Source organism: Manis pentadactyla, chromosome 7 (assembly GCF_030020395.1).
Source record: "Manis pentadactyla isolate mManPen7 chromosome 7, mManPen7.hap1, whole genome shotgun sequence".
Classification (NCBI taxonomy): domain Eukaryota; kingdom Metazoa; phylum Chordata; class Mammalia; order Pholidota; family Manidae; genus Manis; species Manis pentadactyla.
The window spans coordinates 4,505,663-4,528,116 of NC_080025.1; the positions used below are offsets into that span (position 1 = coordinate 4,505,663).

General features: G+C 40.0%; 1 protein-coding gene across 1 annotated transcript; it reads left to right on the top strand.

Moving 5' to 3' along the window:
- The first annotated feature begins 10,549 nt into the window (after nucleotides 1-10,549).
- SPCS3 (signal peptidase complex subunit 3) lies at nucleotides 10,550-18,561 on the top strand. Its single transcript, XM_036894087.2, has 5 exons — nucleotides 10,550-11,025; nucleotides 12,406-12,479; nucleotides 14,350-14,426; nucleotides 17,374-17,489; nucleotides 18,406-18,561. Exons 1-5 carry the CDS (start codon nucleotides 10,883-10,885, stop codon nucleotides 18,536-18,538), a joined length of 543 nt encoding a protein of 180 aa, XP_036749982.1. The 5' UTR covers nucleotides 10,550-10,882; the 3' UTR covers nucleotides 18,539-18,561.
- The last annotated feature ends 3,893 nt before the right edge of the window (nucleotides 18,562-22,454 follow it).

Genomic DNA, 22,454 nt, shown 5'->3' on the forward strand with positions numbered 1-22,454 from the left:
AATATTTATAAGTATTTGGAACAGTGTCTAGCATATACTAAGTGCTTTATAAGAATTTGTTAAATAAATTTTACAGTAACAAAAAATGGCAACTCAAATGATGAGCACTAACTTGGAAGATGTAGCTTGGTGTGATTCAGAATCTCCAATGACAAAGACATGCCTTAAATTTAAATATGAATGGCCTCTCATTTCCGCATGAGAAATTAAAATTCAAGGGATGAATCCTGAAACTGTTCATAATGGGTATAGTCATGTGAACCCAAACTGGAAATGATCCAAATGTCCATCAACAGGAAATGGCTAAGCTGTGGAAATGGATAATACAGTTGAACAATAAAGGGACTAAGGTACTGATAAGTGCAAAACATAGAAGGGTCTCACAAATATATGTTGAGCAAAAGAGTATCTGTTACATGGTTTCTTTTATATGAGGTTAAAGATCAACAATACAAATGTATAGTGATATAGTTAAAAGACTGATTTCTTGGGTTGAGGTGGGGCAGGAGGGTTGACTGGAAAGGATGAGATAACTTTCTAGGAAGATGGGAATATTACTTTTCTTTATTTGGTGGTAACATGGAATATATATTTGGGTAAAAAAAACCTCATCAAATGTATATCTAAGCTCTGTGCATTTTACTCTGTGTAAATTACATTGCATGTGCTCAGGAACGGTCAGGGCAGAGTCCTGAACTTTCAGAACGTATCTGTGTGACCCCCACTGTGTTCTGATCATTACCCAGGAAGCGGAGGCGAGGTGATGCTCCTGTTCTGGAGAAAGCCACATTTAGTGACCAGTCTGCCTTATCCAAGTGTGGGGATCAGCAGGAAGAGAGGGAGGGAAGGCAGAATGCTTGTTCATTTCTGAGGAAGCTGTTCCACTGCTCAACAGCATCAGATGCCTGTTGACGGCGGGAAGCAAGGAAGGTTCGCCCAATACCCTGCCTGCCCATCTACTGTTGAGTAGCTTTTGTGATAAAAAAGCTTACCACTGAGCACCTGAAAACTGTCCAGAAAGCTGAGCACATGGCACAGATTAGTTGCAAGAGCCACAATGGTTAGCTGATTGGAGAAAAGCAGAAAACATGACCAACAGAAAATAACGTTAAAGCAGGGAGGCACCACTGACAGCTCCAGGAGAGGGTCAGAGTTCGGATGCGGTCAGTCGGCCAGGAGAGGGCGGGGGCGGGCCGCAGGCCGCGCAGCCTCCCCCACCGGGCACACACGAGTCACTTCTGACTGAGTCACATGTCTGATGCAGTGTCAGCCTGTGCGTCAGAATCTGCCTTTAGCTTTTGCCGCTCTACTATGGAGGACGTGGCCACGTTCACTGCGAGGGCGGATCCGGGCAGCGATGTTCGCAGACCGGCGTGCAGGCTCCGCAGCCCATCAGAACGAGCCCTGACCATGGACATCTATGTGAGTGGGCCTGATGTCATTTTGTAGCACGAATTGTTTCCAAAGTTCTTAGTGTCTTAAAATTGCTAGTTTGAAGTTTTCCAAGGCTCTTTGGCAATAGCCCCAGAATCAATGAAAATCTAACCAGGCTCATCAAAGGGGAGTACTGCCAGAACTCAAGAGTAGAATTGAATCCTATCCACTGACAGGAGAGGCCACGTCTGTTCTCAGGTCTCCTGTGTGGACCCCGAGGCTGAACAGCCGCAGCAGCCCAACGGGCACCATCTGGTTTCAGCTCAGTCAAACTGTATGCAGACCGGGCCCAGGCATGTAGTTTATTGTGAAAACAAACTGCAGCTATAAAAACGTATGACTCACAAACATAGTGTTGAAGAAATGACTTCCTACACCCCCAAAAAATTGCTATATGATTTCGTTTATAGAAGTTCATTTAAGGGCAAACTTCAACCATTGATGCCACTTCCAGACGGCATCCACAGCGTGAACTTAAGGAGAAGAAACTTCTCAGCAGGCGCTTAATTAATTCGGGCACTGTGACTTAACTCGGGAAGGAAAAGCCACCCACACATCCTCCCTCCTCCCTCAGAGATGACATTTCTGACACTGGTCTTTTTCAGTGATCAGAAATCTGCAGTGGAGACAGTTCCAGTCACCAGGCCCTATTTGGGGTACTTCTCTTCCCGTCCAGTGAAATATCGTAATTGCCGTTTCCCTTAGAGCTTCCATTTCCAGCAGTGGGGCTTTGCATGAGCTCTGTACGGTGACAGGGCTTCCGCGGAATCTCGTAAGCAGACCTTTTTAGTTTTGTGCCTCAGAGGCTACTGCCACCGTCTGTTCTTGTGGAATTGCTTAGGTTTAAGCCTTTTTAGGAGCAGTCACTCATCTGTGGACAGAATAGATAGACCATAAGCTGCATGTGCCCATTAAAGGCAACATCCACAGGGCCGACTTAACTAAGGTGAGAGTAGTTAAAAGGTGACTGCGCCCAGTAAATGAGCAAAAGCTTTGACTAACCAAGCAGGGCAGAACTGATGCCTCTTTTGGGCCCTAGGCACTCTGCCTTCAGAGACTTCTTAATTTAATGAAGTTAAAGTTCTTAATGAAATTTTAAAAAAGTTATTTTAAAATATTGAAAATTATACTTCCTGACTGCATTGGTATAAAGACAAACCCAAGCTGGATTTTATCTATTTATTTTCTTCAGATTTTTAAAGAAATGAAAACATTGTCAGGGGCTCCTAAAAACACGTGGCTTTCGGTATTAGGCCTTCTGTGTCCACACGGTAAGTTGGCCCTGCCAATGGTTCAACATGCCCTGCCCACACATGAAAATCGAAACTCCAACCCCAGGCCTTGAAGACTCCGTGTTGGGTTTTGTTATTTATTTCTCAGTGATCTTGGCCAATGTAACAAAATGGTGAAGTCTTGAGGGGGTCCAATAAATAACACCTTTTATCCCTCCCAAAGGCAGAAGACAACAGGAAGGGAGATGGGGGTCAAAGTACCACCTTTATTACCGATCAAGGCAATGTTGAAGGCTGCCGTCCATTTGATTCTTATATTTACTGTAAGAATTAGGAAAATGTACGCACGCATTTGCTGGCAATCTTGGACTGAAGCCGAGTGCTCCACAAGGCAGGTAAGAACTGGCTTCCGAAGTAACAGCAGCCACTGCCTCTCCTGGTTCTTCTCCCCACACTCGACACAGATCGGCCCCTTAGTGCAGGGATGGGGAAGAGTGGAAATCGTAAGGAACTGCTGAGAAGACCAGCCAAGTTCAGAGGAAGTACTTCCCTCCAAAGAGCCCATGTTAAATGTGAAGAATATTTAGGAGCTCTCAAAGGATTAGCAGGATAGGAGAGGGAATTACGTTCAATATCATTTTTACTTTTAAGCATACTCTACAGGGAGGAGAATGAAGGAATGAAACTAAAGGTTCACATCTCTCAATAAACCAATCATACCTATGAAATGGTTAGGCCTACCCCTTTGAAATAAAGGTAGTTAAAAATATTTGAGGCCTCTGTTTTTCAATACACGTTATAGAAGAACAGGCATTGATTCCTGGTGGAGTTTAATAAACAATTACAATACATATGAAAGTAAGAACGCGTTTCCTTGCTCTCAAGTTCCTGTTGCCAAAGTGAGTAGCGCTAAAGGTGAAAAGCAAACAAAAGAAAAGTATTTGACAAGATTGCCTGTTATTGCTATAGAAAGGTTCTGGTCTAACTTCATCAAATCTGTGCAGTGTCCATTGCTCAAAAAAATACGCATCAAGGGCCTTCTATATATAAATCGGGAATACACTGAGAACCGAGCAGCTTTGCCCTCACGGAACTACTGCCGTACCTTACAGCCAAAGTGGCTCAACACGCTCAAACACCAAAAGGAAATTATGCCCAAATTTTGACCCATAGTTTCCCAAGGACAAACAAAAGTAAATATTATTTGAAGAACGTCAAGGAGATAAAAAGTAGCCTTTGAATTCTTGGTACTACTATGACTAGTAAAAAAGGTATTGTTCAGTCATCAATCATAAATATAATCAGTTGCCCACCTATTTTTCTCTTTCACATCTATGTGTAGATAAAAAAATATATCCTTATAAATTGACAGCCAAGAATTACCATAATCAGGTCACAAACACAGAACAGGTTTATTTAATAGTAGCTTAATTGAACTAGTACTTAATTAATAAATGCCAACAATGTTCCACTTTATAAATTTTTTTATATATAAAGTCTGGAGGCTTTTGTTTCCTCAGTTTTATATCATAATAATCCACTTTATCAGTTAATTTCCTGCCCTGCCAAGGTGCAAGATTTAGTCTTCGTGGACTGTTGGTTTGTTTCATGAAGAAACATCTGGTGGTTTGCTAATCAGATTTATTTTATGGGCTTTGTATAACTGTGTAAGGTGACCTTTTAAGTTATTCATCATTTAAATTTTCTTTAACAGGTACCCTTTCCAGTAACCACACACCTATATATCAAGCTTTGTTTTTAATCCATTTCTTTTGTCTTTTGCAACTTTGTCCCTGAATAACTCATTGGTAGGGATAACTCAATTGTTAATTTACTTTTGTTATAATTAATGGCAACAATATTGTGGCTTTTCTAGTAAGACAGTTCTTATAATAATTATTATACTTTCAATAATCACCTTAAAGTTCCTTTGATACATTAGTGCTAATAATTGCTACAGTGTCCCTGAAATACATGTCATACAACCGTACACATGGCAACACACCCAGAGTTGGTTGGTGATTGGAAAAGAGTCTTGCCACAAATTCTTTACATTCAAGAAAAGGTAGAGAGGCATCTAAAGAAATAATGTCACAAAGTATCTTCTGGCAACTCAAACGCTAAAAATAGTTTGTTACAATACAGCTTTGAGATAAAATAGGGATTCTTGGAGTCATTTTGTAAATGTATTTCAAAAGTAGGTTTTGTTTTTTCCGTGCTGGAGTGATTCTCAAGCAACAGAGGGTTTTCTTCAGTTCCTTATTTACTTACATACAGACTGTAGCCTCAGTGACGGGTCACGCCAGGTGGCCTTGCTTGTGCCTCACAACGGCTTCTTACCAATAACAGGGGTCACACATAATGTGGCCTGCTCAGATAAAATGTATGTAATTTCATCACAAAAGCTGAAACTTGTGTTAACTGCTGTAAACAGATCAGATTCCAGCGACGGTGTCTTTTGGCTGTGGTCTTCTCACCCCCGGGGAAGACGAAGGCCAATTAGGAATTCACACTGTCCTCTGTCCCCTTTGGACGGAGCAGGAACGTGGGACTTGGTGGGACCCACGACATGTGAGCTCGTTCCCTCCTTCCTGCCTCCGGAAATAGCGAACGGAGGGAAATCACGCCTCCCTTGGCCTGGGAACCGGAACCAAGACAGCACAGAATGGGGCCTCCCGCTTCCCCAGCAGGATCTACAGAATGAGCAGCAAGAAACCTCTGGGCTCCGAAGTCACTGAGGCTTTAAAATTGTTAGCACAGCATAACCGTATCCTGTCTGACTGATACACACGATTTGCTCAGTCTGGGCCAGGCGATCTGCACGCTCCCTTAACGTGAAACGCTGCAGATACACGTTCGTTCACCCAGCAGAAGGATGCTGGTTTCCCAGGACCGCACACAAGGCCACAAGGCCGAGGGCCGGAAGCCTGAGCGGGACGGCGGGGAGTGTGCGGGGGCCTAGGGGGCGGGCCGGTGCGCATGGGGCTGACTGCTGAAGATCCTGGTGTGTGTGTGTGTGTGTAAAAGTCGTGTGTGTGTGTGTCTGTGTGTCTGTGTGTGTAAAAGTCGAAGGCCGGGCCCAGGGAATAGAAGTAGTGTGTGTGTGTGTGTGTGTGTGTGTGTGTGTGTGTGTGTGTGTGTGTGCAGTGTGTGTGTGTGTGTGTGTGTGTGTGTGTGTGTGTGTGTGTGTGTGTGTGTAAAAGTCGAAGGCCGGGCCCAGGGAATAGAAGTAGTGTGTGTGTGTGTGTGTGTGTGTGTGTGTGTGTGTGTGTGTGTGTGTGTGTGTAAAAGTCGATGCCGGGCCCAGGGAATAGAAGTAGTGTGTGTGTGTGTGTGTGTGTGTGTGTGTGTGTGTGTGTGTGTGTGTGTGTAAAAGTCGATGCCGGGCCCAGGGAATAGAAGTAGTGTGTGTGTGTGTGTGTGTGTGTGTGTGTGTGTGTGTGTGTGTGTCTGTGTGTGTGTGTGTGTGTGTGTGTGTGTGTGTGTGTGTGTGTGTGTGCAGGAAAAGAGAGTGAGAGGGCAGTGAGAAGCCGTCGAAGGCCAGGCCCAGGGAATAGAAGTAGGGAAAAATGCATCGACTCTGGGTCCGGGGGTGGGGGTGGGGGTGGGGGTTGCAGAACTGACGGAACCTGGTAGTTAATTGGATGGTAAAAGAAACGAACTCGGTTTTTAAAAGTTGAATTAACACCAAAGCAAAGGCACAACAATTTTGTGTGTGCAGTAACAGAAAATCCAGGGCACCAGATTCAACCCGTGGGGAAGGAAGCTTGGATACAACTGAAGGCACTGAGACAAGCCTCCAGTGCTAAACCGCTTGGAAAATAATGTTTAGCCTTTGTTTTAGAAAATTATGCCCAAAGAAATGTGTAATCGGTATAAATTCAAAAATATAGCAACAGATGATTATGATTTCCATATTCTAGTTCTGTGTATTTCATGGTGTTTGCCTGATAAATTGTTGGCAGTTGGCTGTCTGACACTTTGTAACTAAGCTGAGCTTAAACACTGGAAACTGAATTATTAAACAGTAAGAACATGGTGCTTGTTCATTTTAATGAACCAGCTCACAAGCTAATGGCTTGATATTCCAGAAAGTAGAACTTGTACTGAAAGGTCTAATGCCACCAAGTGTCATTTTAAAATAATATTATACAACGTCAGCATCTGTGGATACTGGGGTGAAAGGAAGAAGAATTTGAATAGAACTGGAGGACTGCCATCAGGGGCTCAGTGGAAATCAAAGAGTAGAAGATATTTAGTCAAAAAAGCACTCAGCCTTAATTGAGGTCTACCGTATCATTTTAGATAAGTAACAGCCTCGATTTCCTTCTGTGCAATATTAGTATTTGACAAGCTAGAATGAAGATGAAAAAGCATTGATGCTGAAGACTACTATTCATAATGAAGACATATCTGTTACATAACAAACATTGTAAAGCAGAGCATGTAAAAATGAGATGAAAAGATTTAAAAATGTGAATGGAGACCTTAGCATCTCTCAATCCAAGAAAAGCAAGATGACAAAAATTAATAATGATATAAAAGACATAAATAATATAACCAATAAGGTAGATCTCACAGATATATATCAAATTCTCTATGCCATCCATGGGAAATATATTGCCTTTTCAAGTACACACTGGATATTCACAAAAGTGACATCTTAGGCCACAAAGAACACCTCAATAATCCAAAGGACAGAAATAATACAAACACCACTGTCTGCCTCCATGAAATAAAATCCGACATCAGTTTAAACAATCTAAGGGAAGTGGGTCCTTCCTCTTGGAAATTTAAGACACACACACAATTAAACGCTCCTCTGTCAAAGGAGACATAGAAAGTTTAAGCACAGCATATCAGAAATCTTAGCAGAGATGTAAAGCAGTTATCAGAATGGTAAAAATGAAAATATATCAATTAACTCTCTGATCCCTGTAGCTAGTAAATCAAGGGTAAGTGGAATGAAAAAAATCGATAATTTAAGACCCCAAATGAAAGAAAACAAAGGACAGTAGAATTAGGAAATGTAAGAGATATTTATTTGAAAAAATAACTAATTAAAAAAATAATAAAAGGAGAAAGCACAAATATATGTAATTAGATTAATGATTAGTAACCATCAAAAATACAAGAACAGCATCTCATGGGAATTTCTACCCAATTTTAAAGATCAGTTAATTCAAATGCTACTTACACAATCCAAGTGCATACGAAAACAAGGAAAACTTAAAAATTCATTTTCTAATTTGAGTATAATGTTACAACCAAGAAAAGAAAAAGAGAGCAATTTCACTTATGAATATTTATGACAAAAACTTGAGCAATTAGCAAAGAAAGCCAAATAGCATATTAAAAATTAATCATAACCAAGTGGAGTTTATTCTGGGAATGCAAAATGGTTCAATATCAGAAAATTGATTCATATAATCCATCATATTAATAGAGCATCTCAGTTTGTTTGGGCTGTTATAACAAACTACCATGGAATTGGTGGCTTATATAAACAACAGAAATTTATTTCTAACAGTTCTGGAGGCTCAGAAGTCCAGGATCTCAGAGCTGGTAGTTCCAGTGTCTGGTGAGAGTCAGCTTCCTGATTCACAGATGGGCAGGCTTTTCACAGCGTCCACCCATGAAGGAAGGGGCAAGAAACTTCTCTGGGGTCCCCTTTGTAAGGGCACTCACCTACCTATGAGGCTCCGCCTTCATGACCTGGTCAATCACCAAAGGCCCCATCTCTTAATACCATCACAGTGGGAGTTAGGATTTCAACATACGAATTTTGAGGTCATAAACGTTCAGTCTACAGCATAAAATTAGACAATCACCTCCAAAGATAGAGAAAATGCATTTAAAAATAATTCAACACTCATTCATGTCAAGAAAATTCTCAATAAAAAAGGAATTAATGGATGTCCTTAGTATCAACATTATATATAAACACACATACAAACATTTCAGAAAGCCGGCATATTGCTTGATGGAGAAATGAAAGGAATTTCCTGTCAAAAGAACAAGAAAAGGATGCCAGCTATCTCCATCATTATTGAGCATTATATTTGAAATATTAGCCACTGCAGTTGGACAAGAGAAAACTATCAGAAATATAAGAATTGGAAAGGAAAAGGTAAAGTGTTCTTTAATGCACATACGACTATATACCTAGAAAATCCAAAGAAACCATTGGAGAATAAGAGAATCCCTTACCCCATCCCTATTCTGCTATTTCGGACTTACATGGATTGTTTTGGGCACTGCCAGTCACTCAAGTTCAAAACCATGGTGTCATAACAATTTAAATTTCATTAGTGCTTTTACTACAATCTACTCTCCTCCATGTTTTGAAGATCCCACCACATCTAAGCAGTTGCTAAATGACATGGATTTTGCCTTTGAAACATCCATATTAGTCTCCTTTCTTCTGCCCCAATGTAGTCATCCTCAGGGGCTTACTCTTTACATGTAGGGTACGCATGGCTGCCAGTGTAGTGATGCTACCTTTGTTTAATATGTAACTTCCTGTGACATAAAGTCCCAACCCCTTGGCCTGGTGTCCTACAATAGACCCTTAATTGGCCCTTCCAGCCTTAAGTTTGCCCTGATCCTTTATACAGAACATTGTATGGACCAGTTTACTGAGTATCTCCTTTGAAATACTCCTTCTGGGCAACATCTGTAACAATATGCATCCTTTCTGTGAGTCATCCTATAGTGAGGACACCTAACACGTGTTCAGACACTGTCAAGGATTTTACAGATACAGCATCGTCCCACTTCTTCACGGTCGTGCGACTTCCTCCTCCTCTGGTCACACGACCCTGTGACTCCCTTGGTACGTATGTTTCATATTTCATATTTCAGTATATTTTAATATTCTACTAGAATATAACTTTCAGAGGGTCATTTGCCACACAGAAGGCATTCAATAAAGTTGCTTTATTGAATAAACTGGCTTCAAAGAAGATAAAAATTTAGGTTTTAAATTCAGCTAAGGATCTCTCCTTAGCTCATAGTTTACCCGCGTTTAACAACCTGGTTCTAGTCCAAGTTACCAGGGCTTCTGCCATAGTGTTGTCGTCTCAAAGCCTAGAACTGGTACAAGGTGGGCACTTGGAATAACCCTAACTTCATGGTTGTATGAAAATTAGTGGTAGTGAGTAAGAAACAAGGGCTCTAAAACGCTAGCATAAGGGTCAGACCGTCATTTTCTAGTTTGCACCTAGCATATTCTAGGCCAGAGGTCTTAACCTCTTTTAGTTTACTGATGCAAAATTTTAAAAAGTTTTAGGGGGATTACTGGACCCTTTGAATCCCATTTTGATAATTAAAAAAAAAAATCGCTGCGAAAGGTACAAAGTTGTTGTCAAAATATTTACAGTCGGGGGTTGGCACAGTCTGAACCCTCTCTCCCGAGGGCCGTTACATATTGATGGCTTGCTATTTTAAATTCTTATACTTTCTGCTGTACAGCAATGCCACGGCCATGATCGCTTCTGATGCGAAGGACTCAGGCCATCCTTTTATCGGAAATTCTGTGTTAAAATGCAAATAATTAGAATTGATGGTATCAGCCGTTATACTCCGAACAGCTTTAGCTGCCGTTGGAAGGCAAAGCATTAGGGGCTGAGGTGGAGGCGGAGGGAGAGGGGCCGCCCGTACCCTAAACCGCCCCCTCTCCCTCCGCCGCACCCTCCAGAAAAGCTTAACGTCTGTCTCTGCGCTGGACGAAGGGGGAGTCCGGCGTTTGGCCCAGAGCTGCTTCCAACGCGACGCGTCAGGACGCCCTCCGCACCACCTCGCCCCGCTGCTGGCTTCAAGCGCCGATTAGTGACACCTCAGCAACCGGGAAGCCGCAGGCGCAGACCACCGGATCGAAGGCCCGAGAGAGGAGGGCGGGCGGGCCGGCGGCCGAGGCGGGGACGCGAGCGCGGCGGGGGACCGGCCTTCCGCGGAGGCCCCGCCCCCAAACTCGCCGCTGGTTGGCGGCGACAGGCGGCGGGAGGCGGGCACGCGGCCCAGTCCCTCCCTTCCGGTGCAGGCCCGCCCACCGATGGGTGTGTCCTGAGGCAGGCGCGCGCGCGCACGCGCGCGGGAAGACCGGAAGGGAGGCGCGGCTGGGGCGGCGGCGGCGGCGCGGATCGCACGGGGCCGAACCGCGGCCGGAGCGGAGTCCGCGGTGTGCGTGCGGAGCCGGGCCCTCTTACACGGTCGCGATGAACACGGTGCTGTCGCGGGCGAACTCCCTGTTCGCCTTCTCGCTGAGCGTCATGGCAGCGCTCACCTTCGGCTGCTTCATCACCACCGCCTTCAAAGACCGGAGCGTCCCGGTGCGGCTGCACGTCTCGCGGATCATGCTGTGAGTGCGGAGGCCCAGCGGCGGGCGGCGCGTCAGGCCGGGGCGGGGACGCCGAGGCGGGGCCTCCCGGCGGCCCTCGGCCCCGAGGCAGACGTGCGGGCGACCCTCGCGGGCTCCCCGGCCTCCCTTCCAGCTCCCACCCTCCGCCGCAGATTCCCGGGCTTGCTCTTAAATTTTCATTGTGAGTGTTGCTCGGGCCGGCGCCTCCGCCTGCTTCCGGTTCCTCAGACCCCCACCTCCCGCCCTCGCCTGGCCAATGAGGGAGCCACACAACAGCGCGCCGCGCCCGCGCCCGCCGCCCGCTCACCGCCGGTTTGCCCGGCGTGACGTTCCCGTTCTGCGGTTGCTCCAAGTTGGCAGGGGGTGCTAGGGGGCCCTGTGAAAACCAGACGTCCTAGCTCTGGGGGACGGCGTGTTTTTCATTTAATATTTAGGAGCAGACCTCTTGAATAAATCTGTGAAAATGCCAAAGACAGTGTTTCGGAATGACATTGCCCTCTCGCCAGTGCCTGTCTTAATCCTTGATAATTTTCTCTAGCACGTTTTTCTTTGATAGGCTGCGTTTCCTCTCCCCGACCCCCGGTTCTCAGGACTCCTCTCTTCCATCTCCCACCAAGTTCTCTCCACTTCTTAAGCCTGAGTTTTCTTCATTTCTTTGTCAGAATCGCCAACATGCCAGCCATCTAAATAGTTACCCCATATCCCCCGATTAAAAAAAATTTTTTTTTTGCTATGTTTATGTTTGTTAGATCCTGTTTTTTGAATTCAAAATGACCCCGGGTTTAAATCAGCACGGGCAGCTCTGTGAGGGTTTAGGAGGAGCTTGGTGCATAGTAAAGGCTCAGTAGCTGTTAGCTAGTGTTCATCTTGAGCAAGTGTCTTAATCATTCGGGACCTTACTGCCTTTTGTCTAAAATGGAAGTAATATCCAATCTGTAGGCTTGCTGTTTATTTGGGGGTAATTGTTAAAAATATATAGTGGACCTGACACGGACACAGTAAGCAGTCAGTAAAGAGCAGTTGTTACTATCTTTATTTTCCTCACTACACTGTAGTCACCTGTAACTGTCTTCTACTCATTCTACCAAATTGCTTTAAGCCAAGCATTTTCATTTTCTTTGATTGTCACACTCCGTTTACTCCCTCCCCTTTTGTTAGTCATTCTTTTTTTAAGGTATGTGGAGTAAGTTGCTTTTACATTGGATTAGGATAAATATCCTGTTTTCACACTTAAAAGTTTCTCTTAATTTTTACTTGTTTCCTTGTGGGATTGCTGTTTCACCTGTGTTTACTACTACATCCTTTCACTTTAAGGAGGTTACATGAATTTTATATGCTGTTAGGTTTGAAGGATAGTAAAACTTTTGTCTTTTCATCTAGGAAAAATGTAGAAGACTTCACTGGACCTAGAGAAAGAAGTGACCTGGGATTTATTACATTTGATGTAACTGCTGATATCCTTTAAGAAAATGTTTCATTGCCCTTTCTGTAGATGTATAATAATTCAGTGGTCTTTAATTATTTGGGGAACAATGAGTATGACTATGCCCTGAATCAGCCAAACTTTGGAAGTTTCTATGCCTATGTTTTCTTCAGTAAAATAGTGTTATTACCTCATTCACACCTCAATAAAACTTACTTATAGATTCATGAGTTATGATTGCATGAACATTAACTTTTTCACAGAAACATGCAATAGATTGAAAGCTTCAAGAGAATTTGAATTTAATTTGGGGAGAAAAAAATTAGATCATTTAGATTAAAGAAAGAAAAATGTTACCAGTGCTCAACCTACCTAGATGGAATATTTCATGTGTAATCCCAAAGGATATGCCCGTATATTATAGCAGAGAGAAACATATGTTAAAAAAGTGGATTGCTTTATTATGGCTCAGAAGGCCAGTATCAAAATGATTATTGGTAAGCCATGTAGCATTTTGCCATTTTATTTCTTTTTATAAGTACTTTATAAATAAGAAATGTATCTTGACAATTGGAAGAGTTACTTTAAAGTGGGGATGGTTTAACATTTTCTCTTTATTTTGAGTTTCCATCTGTTGACAGCTCTGATCGTTTTCGCTAGTGTAATCTTCTTCAGGTTCTTAGACAATATCTTGGCAGTGTTCTTCCCTCCCACTTCTTGCTTGACCTCACCTGCCTATTTAAGACCACAGGATTAAAATTGGTTATGGAGACTGAACTGTCTGAAGCTTGTGTAAAGCAGTATCTCAACAGTTGAAACAGATCTTGTTCCTGGGGTGTTTACCTGGTAGGCCTTTTCCCTACCATGGAATTATTTTGATTTTTTTAGAAATGAATTAACTGGTTTAGAAGTAGACTGGGAATTACTTGTGTAGGCACTCTTGTAGGGAGTAGAGTGCACTATGATAAAAGTCCTGTGCTAAACTGTGTGTCTGCCTTCAGGTCTTCATAATATTTTAAGAAAATCTACTCTAGTAAGGGAGTTTGGATCTAGTGTGAAAGTAGTGACTTTTTGTATTGGAGAATTATAGTGGGATCTCCTGGTATCTCAGCTGCTGTATGTATACATTGTCAATCTCATCATTTATTGTTTAGTAAGATTTTCTTGGTTCTACTAAAACTTGAAATTGTACCTGTCTTATAAAGAGCTAGCCTAGACTTCTCATTCTAAAATAGTGATTCTTGTGGGTACATATCTACAAGCAGAATGTAAAGAATGTGTTGTCAGTATATAAACATAAAAAAACTTTACAGATGGTGCTTAATAAAAACTAAACATTTCAGTTCATTTCTCAGTGCTACCAGTCTTGGTATTTAGTTGCATATTCTTACCAAAGCACTTCATGGTTTGAGATATTTTGATCTCTACTAGCATGTGTCCAAAAGCAACATGTACAATTTATTATACTTGGTTGAGTTTTTGGGCCTAATTCACACTTGCATATCATTAAATTTAAATTGTGATGATTGGCTGTACTTTAGAACTCCAGTGGATTCATATATGCAGGAAATATTAAATCTTAGACATAGCGAGGTGATACTACAGAAAACTAAATTTTGTATTCATTTTCTTACTAATCAAAGTATCTCAGCTACTAATACTTAGAGAAACAGGGGACGCTGATAATCTCACTTTTTTAAAATTTTGGAATGGCCTGGATTTTATAATATATTTGTCTTTTACGTATGTTTATTAAATAAGTGCCTCGATATGTTTCTGGACCATTTCTCCTTTTCTTTGTATTTTAGTATCAGTATTGCTGTGGATAATTAATCCAAAAATAAGATCTTTTTAAAAGATGTATGCTGAGTTATGATGTATGTATTCCTTAATGTGTTTACATCTAGAGAATATATTTGATTGGAATGTTAAGCAGTTGTTTCTTTATCTATCAGCAGAATATTCAACAAAAAATAATGTAAGTATATATTATGTAAGCACGTAAGTATAAAAATAATGTAAGCACATAGAAGTATTTTAATATATATTTAGAACCTAATTCTTTATGAAAGAATATAAATTTTTAATATTCACAGTATCTGACTTGAGTAGTTTCATGGAAGTCACAAGCCTGTGGAGGGACGATCCTACTAAGGAAATAACCTTTGGTAGCTTCTCTCTTTTTTCCGCCTGTCTCTGAGCTCTCTAGCTTGTCATCCCCAGAATGGTGTACATGCAAGGTGATCCATACGTACATAAGGAGAAGAGTCAAGAGCTGCTGTTTCTTCTCTTACGAATCTAAGAAGAGTTGCCAGTTTTTCAGTTAATTCAGCTTTTTACTTGATGTTAGGATGGAGTGGCAACTCCCAGCCTCCTTGCCTGCCATACTGGAAAGTGGAAGTCTATTTATGTATTTCTCAATTTAAAATAATAGAGAAAGAAGTTAAACTTCGCCAGTACTTGCTGTGTGGACTGAACACTCGTGCTGTACTCAGTCCTCAAGTCAGATAGTCACGTGCCTCGTACAACTTGCAGATACTCCAGAGGGGAGAAACACTGTAGGCAAGAGGTTGACCATGCTACACACATTCTTCATTCATTCACTTTCAGCATTCTGCGAAGTCTTGCAGTACAATCCAGTTGAGTTATATTATCTAGTTTTAAATAAACTAATCCTCACAAACTGGTAAAATGGCTTTAAAGGATGCCTGCAAAGAAATAAGTTTGAAGGTAAGACTAATGGTCCAAGCATGTGTAAGCAACAGGAAAATGGCAGAGCTGATATGTTTGTGCTCAGAATAACTTAAGATCAAAAAAAGCCTTTGGAGACAATTTCCAATAAGATCAGAAAGGATGTTCTTGAATGGTGAGTGTGCTAGGAAATGGGGAGGTGGCTCAGCTGTCGTACTGTTTAAGCTAAAATACTTTTTCCACAGCTATGATTAGAGATAGATGGCAAGATAATTGAATCAACAAAATTTGTGACACCTGTTTACAACTCTTATTTAACCAAATATTTAATTAAAAACCATAAATACAACTAATTTTTGAATCATCTCAGAGTATTTTAAAATCCGTCAAAATTTTTGTGTTTTCTTTTTATAATATGTGATGTGAACTGTTTTGGTAATCTTACTAAGCCATATATCTACAATTAATATCTCTGTCTATTGAGAGATATTTTCCTTTGTTTTGGAGTTGTATGGGATTCTCCAATTTCAGTACTTAGTCCTTTTAATCATAGTGTTTATCAGAAGTTTTATAATTAAAAGCTATTAAACTATTAGACTAAAACCTATTAGAACACTATTAAAGCCATTAGTTTATGATTGAAATTTATTAGTCCAGTCTGACTCAGAGCTTTTGTTGTAGAGTTAAGAGTTGAGATATTTATATAGAGTATTGCTGAAACAGAAATCTAATAAGTATAAATATGATTGCTTTTGATCAGTGAATTAAAATACAAAGGTGAAATCTATGGAATTGACAATGTACTTCGGTGTTGTTTTTACCTAAGTTACCCTTAGGTTTGTTATCAATGTAGCCTGAAGGTAATTTGTAGTTAGAGGTGAGTTTTCTGTATTTTATTTGAACTATATTCATTTTCAAGAGATGATGAGTTAACAAACTAATTGCTGATTGGTTTGATTAGTTAAGTGGGATTTTTAGCATTTCAATTGTACATTTATTTTAAATGTGTCTTTTATGCCAGATAGTTTGTTAGGTACTAGGAGTATTGGGTTAAATAGTTTTGATTCCTGCCTTTGAGAGTCAGCAAAATGTTAAAATGAACAGATAGAAAAGCTCTTCTGAAGGTAAGAGTAACAAATGAACTATTCTACAAGTCTCAGCAAATTATCCAAGTATGTCACCTTCTTGGTGTATGTCTGAATTACATCTAACATATCTAAATTACATTCATGATTCTGGTTTACCTCAGCATGATTAGTGAGTTATATAAATTGGAATGTGACAGAATGGTGAATGAATAACTGTGCTTAAGTCTTTTCACTTAGCCATATCTTTGATTCTGTGTTCTTTAGTCTTGATGTTTCTGTTAAATGTTAGAGGCTTTAAGGTGAAGATTTGAACCCTCTTTTAGAAATAACTGTCCCACGTTTTTCCAGTAAATGTAGTCACCACATGCTGAGCAATTGGCCCCACAATGCTAACGGATGACAGCTGAATAAGAACAGATTTCTTGGGAATGAGTAGCACTCACCAATGTGTTTGCTCTCCATTCATGCCCCTAATTTTCTAAATTAAACATGTTTATAGTATATTAAAATACTGGTTTAAAAGAATCTGATTTCTAGACTTTTGCCATAATAAAGCAATAATGGACCTGTGTTTTGTAATTTAAAGTAAAAGTATTTAAAAGACCACATTTTTAAAGTGATTCCTTGATAATTTTAAACCTCAGAGATACATAAATTTTCATGGCAGACTGTGGCAGCAGTGACCCATCTTGGCATTGTGATGGAACCGGAATTGGTTCTCTGTTTCTCTGGCCCTGTACAGGGTCCACACTGAGCTGGAGTGCCTCAGAAATTTTACAGGGAGAAGTGATTTAAGAGAATGCTTTCCTTCCAGGGGTTCTGATCTTTTCTGTTTCTCCAAGGGCCTCACTCTGGAAAACAAATAGGTCTAAACGTTTGTATTAAGTTTTGAGGGTCCTAAATGTAGGGTTGCCTTAGTGAAAGGAACACTTTCCTTTAAGGAGATAATCTTTCTTTTGTTCAAGAAAAGTTTACCCCTTCTTATATCTATTCACTTGTTACCATTTTATATGCATTGAGATTTTATCAATTTCCTCAAAGTTGTATTCATTATTAGAAGTTAAATTATTTGCTTACCAGTACTTAAAGTGTGAGTAACCAGCGTGCTGTTTCTGAGTTGCCTGATTAATGTCCATTTTAATGTAGGCTCTGAACCAAGTTGTCCTTTGGGACAAGATTGTTCTGAGAGGTGATAATCCGAAGCTGCTGTTGAAAGATATGAAAACAAAGTATTTTTTCTTTGACGATGGAAATGGTCTCAAGTGAGCAATTGTCATTTTCTACATTTAAAGAAATGTGTAATGTATTTATATATATATATACATATATATATATATAAAACTAGAGGGTAAAAAGAGGAAAGTTGAGAGAGAAGAAAAGTATTTGTACAGATTTGACCTGGAGGGTGGGGTAGAAATGCTGCCATACAAACTGGGGTGGATCTAAGATGCAGGTTCAGCTCTCAGCGCTATGGGAAATGGTATAGTCAGGCTAATTAAGGCCTGTAGCTTCTGTTATGCATACAACAGGGCGGTGGTGCTGTGATGTCAAAGGGCTCCTCGTGGGATATGAGTGGCAGAGAAACCTTACTGAGGAAGCAGCATTGGTCTGCGAGTTGAAATTGAGATTTTCTCTTTTGGTTCTCTTAACTTCTCTGGACCACTGTTCACATTTATGCCAAATGAAGGAATTAGAATGGTTGATCTTTGGGGTCCTTTTAGCTCTTAAGGTCTTGTGAGTAAACATTTGCAAGGATTTTAGGGGAGGCTATTTGAGCCATACCTTGGGCTTTGCAGGGAGAAATCTCTCGCCATGAGAGGTGATTTGCTCAAGTTTGCCCAGCTTGATAATGATAGAATTAGGTTTCAAATCACTGTCTTCTGATTTCTACCTCAAATCTCTTTCTATATTCTCCGTGTTTTACTCATTTAAGCATTTTGGTGACTAGATAGTAACGCAAGTGTGACTGAGCTTATGTAGGTCATGATGGGATACCTGTAGATGCCGGCATTGCTCTTGGAGTTCAGAAAATTGGGGAAACTTCTGTTTGTAGATTAGGATTCCAGTTAGGAATAGCTGGTGATAAGTAAAGTATTTGATACATCAGTACTTGAATTGAAGTGTTTTTATAGAAACTCCAAATGTTTCTGCTGACATGTTTATTTTATCTTTTTACAGGGGAAACAGGAATGTCACTTTAACCCTATCTTGGAATGTTGTACCAAATGCTGGAATTCTACCTCTTGTGACAGGATCAGGTCATGTATCTGTCCCATTTCCAGATACATATGAAATAACAAAGAGTTATTAAATTATTCTGAATTTGAAACAACATATTTTTATACTTAGTGAATCGTATCTCATTTATCTCTTCCCTTGCCTCTTTCTTTGTTTTTGGTTGTTAATTAAATTTGGTCAGGAGGAGGTGGATATAAGAACTAATGTCAAAAGGCATTATTTGAAGGGAAAGGTTAATGTGCAACTTAAACTTAATTTTACAGACAAAACAAAAAAAGGCCACCAAAGTGGACTATTACAAGAATAAAATAACTACATAATAAGGATTTGTAAAACATTTATATTTGAAGTATTCCCTGTATTTCCATTATTCACAGAATTAAAGTAAGCATGAAGGATAGTTCAAACTTTCAGGTCCCTGTGGAGTTACAAGAATTCTATTTTATGCCTTGGATTCATGCAAGTTCACATGGATATGATTTAGAAGTAGACATTCCCTTCTGTCTTAGGGTCTGTCTGATTAGTGGAGAAGTTAGTACAGTTATTTGTGAGAAGCCTGGTTTAAGAAACAGCCAACAGTGATGGAATTTTTTTCCATTCGTCTTAGGAATGCCTATAATGCTTGTTTTCTTACAGGTGACTAGCAGCTTTCTCCGCTTAAAGACTAAATACCTCTTCATATGCTATAAATCATTCTAACTCATTTTAAAGTCTCTTAAGTCAACCAGATGTCTGTCTTTCAGTGCTTTCTCTAAAAATCTTCCTTTGTATTATTTCTTTGATATTTTTAGCATTGCCATTGAAACTTGGAAATGTTTGCATTGTTTACTCTCTGAGTTAAGTTTGTTCTACTGAGCATGCCTAGTGCCACTGCGTGGTAATTCTTTAAAGGTTTTTGCAGGTCCATATTTTAATAATTATTGGAGTACTGGCAATGAATACTTGTTGGTGTGCTCCTCCATTTATAAGCATTCTCCCATATTCTACTGTGTGTTATCCTCAATAATCTAATGAGGGTAAGTAGTGCAGATGTCAGCTCTTTGCAGATGAGGAGACCAACCCACAAGTTCATTGGGTTGCTTCAGGGTTTCATAGCTGGCAGGGAAGGAAGTCAAAACTTGAACTCAGATCCAATTCTCTAAGTTTATTCTTTCTCCTACACCTCAGATGGTAGACTAATCAAAATTCACTTACAATTGTCATTACATTTCTTGTCACCTTGGACACCCTTTCTGTCACTCCCAGAAGAGGTTTCCCATCCTGTATGGAAGTGACTAATTTTCGAGCTGCCAGCAACTTACATTGAGGTAATAATCTCACTTCATTCTCTGTATAAATTAATATTTCTTATGTTAAAAGTGTAAGAATCCAAATGTATTTAGAAATAATGTAGAGATTAAATAACAATAATACATGATTGAATATGTAATCATATTTAACAGGAGTTTTTTCTACAGTGGGCAAATAAACATCCTCAAAAGAAGCAACTACATGTCAGTAACCCTTAAAAGCAAGAGCCGACATTGTAGTTGCTATCGGCAGTAACCAAAAAGGGCTAACATTGTCTAACGATTGTTTAATGGCTTACATTTTTTATATTTACCTCATATGAAATACATCACCATTTAATTACATTGGTTTTAACAGCTGTTGCATGTGAGGGCTGTGTTCATGTACAAGGTCAGAGGTACAGTATCAATACTCGACTGGGTTGGGCTCCCAGCTTTTTCGTTAAACTTTGCAGGGTCTTGGCTTCTATAATTATCTGTTAATGACAGAGCTGGACTAGTTCACTTAAAATAATGGTTCTTTTATACCACGTCTGTTTATAAAATTGGTGATATCTATTCAGCAAAGATATTGAACAGAAAAGCACCTTAGTAATGGGAAGACATGGAGATGATGAAAGACTAATTAACACAATTCATGTTGATCTATTTCTGTTAGTTTTTACATCCAGAGAATTTAACTTATCATACATAGTTTGTACAAATACTAGACGTAGAAACTTAACATCTATAGGCATCAAAGCTTAAAAATGGGGTGTGTCATTAAGGGAGGCATGCAGAATGGACCTGTCTTCTCTGTGGTGAGCGGATTTGTTCATCTGCTGGAGGTGAATATTGTAATTTACTTGGGTTACAGTTTATTTGACAAGCTCACCCACTTTTTTGGGAAATTGGTGAGGAAGAGGCATGGAGAGGCTCTGCTAGCACAGTGGAAAATAGATTTTTGTTTTTTGTTTAACTAAGGAAAACTGCTCAGGACAAGAATACTCCAACATGAGAATAAGAAACCATCTCAGGAACTCATTTTTGGGTGTGCACAGCTTTGTTAGTTTACCATGATTCTACATTAAGAAAAATGGACTGTGTTCAGTTTGCTAACCATCATCTACCTTAGCGTCAGTGCTTTAAAAAAGTCTTAACAAAGTCTCTGCAAAGACACAAGGTTTCAGACTTTTCAAAACCTCAGTATGATTAGAAGTGTCTGAGCCCAGAGATGATTCTGGGAAATCAGGATAGTTACCTAAAATAATTATGATTAGAAATAAATTAATTTTGAAATGTAGTGCTCACATACCGCTTTTCTCTAGCAGTTGAATCTAGATAAGCAGCTGTAGCAATGTTTTTTATTCCCCCAATTGATTACATTTGGTTTCTTCATGCTTAAAGGAAAAGAACAAAAAACAGATTCCTCAGAGGGTAATAGGAAAATGCGTTATTTTGAATTTCCTTTCTTGGAGTTACTTTACAGTGTTTTTGGGTCTGGCCAGCCTTGTAATGGTTCTGAGTTGGTCATTAAGGTCATAATGAACATTTTTTTCACTATCTAAATCACAGTGATCTAAAGTTTTGGAGCTTAGTGGGCATAAATTAATGGAGGTGCTATTTTTATACTTCGAATTGACATGAAATGGGGGAAAAAAATAAGCTGTGAACTTTGGTAGTAAACAAACATCTGTCCATTTCAGATGCTTTCCTTACTTTTAGCAGAGAGCCCATGTATGTTATGCATGACTGCCAGTGGTGTAGAGAGATCTTCAGAAAGTTGTTGCATGGCTTAATGCAATTTGGGAAATTGTTTACTTTACAAATACAGATTCGTAAGAAAAATCATGAAAATGCTGAAGAGATGTCTGAGGATTTTCTTAATTGCAATAAATATTCAGCATTTTTTCTAATGAATTCTGTTTACAAGTAATGCAGTTTAAAAGACTGAAATTTATGTTCTTTATGTGAAGCTGCTGAACTAAAAAAAACAAGTCTAGTAAATTTAAGTTTTTTCCTTTCCTTTTTTTCATTTCTTTGTTGGGTGGTGCGGGGTGGAGGTTAATTACATCTAAAAGATGTCCAGAGACTGTATGCTCCTCTACTAGACTGTAAGCTCTTTGAGGGCAGTCTTACTGGGTTTATTGTTGTATTGTCAGCGCCTAGTATAGTGCCTTGCACATAATAGGCACCTAATAAATATTGATGACGAATGAAGTCAGTGTCTTTCTAATGTGACCAAGCCATGGGAGCTCTTTGCAGTTAACACTGTCCTAAGTAAGTGCTGCCGTTTTCATTCTGGAGCTCCTGGTGATTTAGATCTGATACCTTTCAAGCCCAGTTGGACTTCCCAGTCCAGGCAAATGGTGCTCTTGCTCCAGTGCGATGACCTGTGCTCTCCCTGTCCCAGGCTTCTGATCATAAGAGCGCCAAGGGATAGTGACTTGTTGAAGAGTGATACGTAAATTGCTTTACTTTAAAATAATACTAGAAAACTGCAGTATTGTTTAAAAGGCGTTCTTAAGTTATTTCTATAATTGTCAGTTGTACACAGTTGATCAGATGACGTGTATATTAGAAATTTTGAAAATGCTAAATAATTTTAACAATGAGATGGGAACAGATGTGTGGCATACTTGATGGTGCTTTCATTAAAGGAACTGTCAGGTTATCTCTCTTTCCCAAGGTTTTGTACATTGCAGCAAACGCACTGTAGTA